General features: G+C 40.0%; 1 protein-coding gene across 3 annotated transcripts in view; it reads right to left on the bottom strand.

The window, feature by feature from the left end:
• Positions 1 to 4,366, bottom strand: part of TGS1 (trimethylguanosine synthase 1) — a 57,262-nt gene that overhangs the window by 19,104 nt on the left and 33,792 nt on the right. For all 3 annotated transcript variants that reach the window (XM_017531801.2, XM_017531800.2, XM_017531802.2), the window contains exon 10: positions 4,140 to 4,283. In XM_017531801.2, coding sequence (XP_017387290.1) covers positions 4,140 to 4,283 — 144 coding nt within the window. The remainder of the gene's footprint in view (positions 1 to 4,139; positions 4,284 to 4,366) is intronic.

Genomic DNA, 4,366 nt, shown 5'->3' with positions numbered 1-4,366 from the left:
AAAAAAAAAAAACAACAAACAAAAAAAACAAATCTACATATAGACTGTTTATAATATTTTCAGATCTGTTTGCTACTTTATCAGGGGACAGGTGTTTTAATCATCATGTTATGATACAAGGCCAAAATGAAGATACATTTTGAGGAAAAAACATTTTTTAGGCAATAAATCTTGATTATAGCCCATAGAAATGGCTTATCTGGCAAAGTCTGAGAACAACTTTGAGAGTAAATTGTGAATTCAAGGAAAAAAAATAAAATAATCACTATTCTAGTAAATATGAAAATAGCTTGTCTCTCGGCTGTCAGGAGACCACACAAAGTTAGCAAATATCATGCCCTTGACTATAGGAGTAGTAAAACAGGGGCCACATTTCATCAGCATGGGCTTTAAAAATCTGTGTAACGGTAAAGCGGTTAAGATCATTTTCAGCACAATTTGATTAAAGTCAGTTTATCTGACAAGACCAAGCAGGGACTGAGTCTGTTTTTTCTACAGCTACATGCCTTCCAGAATCATATTATACCTTCCTACCTAACATTAACAATTTCACATAAATTAATGAGATTCAATAGAAATCTGTTGAAATGAAACTATCATTGATATGCATAATATGAAGATATTTAAAAATATGCATCTTCAGAATAAAAACTAAATAAAAACTCGGCTTATTGTTTGAGTGTGATGGCTCATGCCTGTAATCCCAGCACTTTTGGAGGCCAAGGGGAGGTTTATTTAAAGCCAGGGCTTCAAGACCAGCCTGGGGAATATAGCAAGATCCTGTCTCTACAAAAAATTTTTTAAAAATTAGCTGGGCATGATGTCATGTGCCTGTAATCCCAGCTACGTGGGAGGCTAAGTTGGGAGGATCACTTGAGCCTGGGACGTCAAGGCTGCAGTGAGTCCTGATCATGCCACTGTTACACTTTAGCCTGGGCGATATAGTGAGACCCTGTCTCAAAAACAAAACAAAGAAACAAACAAACAAAACCCTGCTTTCTGACCCAGCTATATCGGTTTGGGTAGAATGTTCAACTTCTTCAACCCATTTTTCCCCTGGGCAAAAGCACATTACCTACTTGACATAGTTACTGGCAGTTACAAAGTGATAGAGGTTTTCTTTCTTGTGATCCCAAAGTCAGGCAACAAATACTATATGAGGGTAAGGTAATATTTATATGATTTTTAATCTCTGAAATTTAAAGCTTTTTGAAAGGTATCACAGAGGTCATCTAAATTCAACGTCTCCTTTAAATTAAGGTTAAATGATGTCCAAAGTCACAAAGATGGTGAATGGCAAGCTGGGACTTCCTGTCCACTATTCAATACTCTGCCATTTTAGTACTTTTGGTTTTATAAAATATTATCTTGGCTTCAAGTTAGTAGGTGTGTCAGTATAATCTTGGGCAACTTATTTTATGTCTCAGTTTGTCTGGGAAACACAGAGACTAAGACATAATTCACAAGATTGTTGACTAAATAAAATAATACATATAGTTGGCCCTTAACATGAAAGTTAGGAGCCTTGACCCCTCGTGCAGTCAAAAATCTATGCATAACTTTTGACTCCCCAAACTTAACTTTTAATAGCCTACTGTTGATCTGAAGTCTCACCAACAATGTAAACAGTTGATTAACATATTTTGTACACTGTATTATACATTGTATTCCTAATATAAAGGAACCTAGAGAAAAACTATTACTAAGCAAATCGTAAGGAAAATACATTTACAGTACTGAATTTATTGATAAGGTAGGGTTTTTTTTTTTGAGACTGAGTCTCATTGTTGCCCAGGCTGGAGTGCAGTGGTGCCATCTTGGCTCAGTGCAACCTCCACCTCCCAGGTTCAAGCGATTCTCCTGCCTCAGCCTCCTGAGTAGCTGTAACTACCGCTAATTTCTGTAATTTTAGTAGAGATGACATTTCATCATATTGGCAGGGCTGGTCTCGAACTCCTGACCTCAGGTGATCCACCTGCCTCCGCCTCCCAAAGTGTTGGGATTACAGGTGTGAGCCACTGCACCCAGCGATAAGGCAGGTTTACACCATCTATTTACAAGATGAATTGTTTGAAATGGCCCTTAATCTACAGTACCTATCAGGCAATTCAACTTTTCCTTGTAATGTCATGACTTCCAGCATCTCACTAGTGGCACTTCATATGGGTCCCATGATGTTAGTCAAGGTTTATGATACTGCACTAAACACAATGAAAAGTACGTGCACCTTGAGAGATCACTTTTTATTGCTACACGCAATTTATAGGAGAGATGAACTGCTTATGTGGAGATGATTGCATCACACTGCATTTTAAGCAGATACTTGCAACACTGGAGCTCACCAATAGCAGGAGGTGGCTATGAGGTAATTATAGTTTGTACTCTAGTTATGTTTATGTAGTTATGATTTAATGCTGCATCTTTACATCTGTTTACATTTCTCTTGGTTTTGAATGGTGCCACGTACAGTCTAAGTTTTGATTACATTTGATTAAATTTTATGTTATGATTGGGTTTTTTTTTTTTTTTTTTGAGATAGAGTTTCGATCTTGTTGCCCAGGATGGAGTGCAATGGCGCAATCTCGGCTTACCGCAACCTCTGCCTCCTGGGTTCAAGCCTCTCAAGTAGCTGGGATTACAGGCATGCACCACCATGCCCAGCTAATTTTGTATTTTTAGTAGAGATGGGGTTTCTCCATGTTGGTCAGGCTGGTCTCAAACTCCCAACCTCAGGTGATCCGCCTGCCTCGGCCTCCCAAAGTGTTGGGATTACAGGTTCGAGCCACCAAGACTGTCGTATAATTTTTTTTTAAGAGCCTGGGTCTTATTCTATTGCCCAAGCTGGAGCGCAGTGGTGCAATCATAGCTCACCGTAGCCTGGAATTTTTGGGCTCAGGTCATCCTCCCATCAAAGCCTCCCGAGTAGCTGGGATTATAGGCACACAGCACCATGCCTGGCTAATTTTCAAATTTTTTCTTTTTTATAAGACAGAGTCTCCATCTGTCACCCAAGCTGGAGTGCAATGGCGTGATCTTGGCTCACTGCACCCTCTGCCTTCAGGGTTCAAACGAGTCTCCAGCTTCAGCCTCTTGTAGCTGGGACTACAGGTGCATGCCACCATGCCCAGATAATTTTTGTATTTTTAGTAGAGACGAGGTTTCACCATGTTGGCCAGTCTAGGCTGGTGTGGAACTCCTGACTTCAGGTTATCCGCCCATCTCGGCCTCCCAAAGTGCTGGGATTACAGGCGTAAGGCACTGTGCCTGGTCAATCTTTAAAATTTTTTCTAGAGACCAAGTTGGTCTCAAACTCCTGGCCTCAAGTGATCCTCCTGCCTCCTAAGTTGCTAGAATTATGGGCATGAATCACCATGCCTAGGCAAATTTTAACTTTTTATAACAGATTTGTGCACATTTTTTTATTGAAACAGAGTTTGGCTCTTGTAGCGCAGGTTGGAGTGCGATGGCGAGATCTTGGCTCACTGCAACCTGCGCCTCCCAGGTTCAAACGGTTCTCCTGCCTCAGCCTCCCAAGTAGCTGGGATTACAGGCATGTGCCACCACGCCCGGCTAGTTTTGTATTTTTAGTAGAGATGGGGATTCTTCATGTTGGTCAGGCTGGTCTCTAACTCCCGACCTCAGGTCATCTGCCCGCCTCAGCCTCCCAAAGTGTTGGGATTACAGGCGTGAACCACCCCGGCTGACCAAGATTTGTGCATATTTTATGGTAGTATATGATAAAACAGACTAGTATCTACGTATGCTTTATGCATTTATGACATTCCTAACTTTCAAATTATTTTAATATATCTAGGCGACAGGGGGTTTATCTGCAAGTGTTTTTTTTTTTTCAAATTGTCACTAATCTCCAGAACATTTTCCAATACATTTACTAAAAAAAATCTGGGTGTAAGTGGACTCACGCAGTTCAAACCCGTATTGTCCAAGGGTCAACTGTATGAAGCATTTACATCAGCATGCAATACAAAGCGTATGCCTAATATATGCTAATATTTTAAATCATTTCATATTCAATTATTAATTATATATTAAATCTCAATAAGATAGGTTGTGGCAAAATGAAACATTTACTGAATAAGCTGACATCAAATAGTTCTCTTCCATTGATGGCTAATTACCTTTCATTCCTGTTAAAGCAAACTGAATGGTATTTCCTCCAACCCCACAGAATGCATCTACTACCACGTCATACTTGAAGGACTGACTGACACGGCCAGCAATGTGTTCTGCAATCTTCTCGGGTGTAACTGAAAACCAGCCCTCTGCAATGAAAGAATATTTGTGTTAACATATTCAATTTCAAAAAGCCAAGGCAAGCATAAAGGTAGCAAACATTACTGTATCT

The sequence above is a fragment of the Cebus imitator genome, unplaced genomic scaffold, assembly GCF_001604975.1.
Source record: "Cebus imitator isolate Cc_AM_T3 unplaced genomic scaffold, Cebus_imitator-1.0 Scaffold73, whole genome shotgun sequence".
Taxonomy (NCBI): domain Eukaryota; kingdom Metazoa; phylum Chordata; class Mammalia; order Primates; family Cebidae; genus Cebus; species Cebus imitator.
The sequence above is the reverse complement of the archived record's forward strand: the minus strand, read 5'-3'. Positions and strand labels throughout refer to the sequence as shown.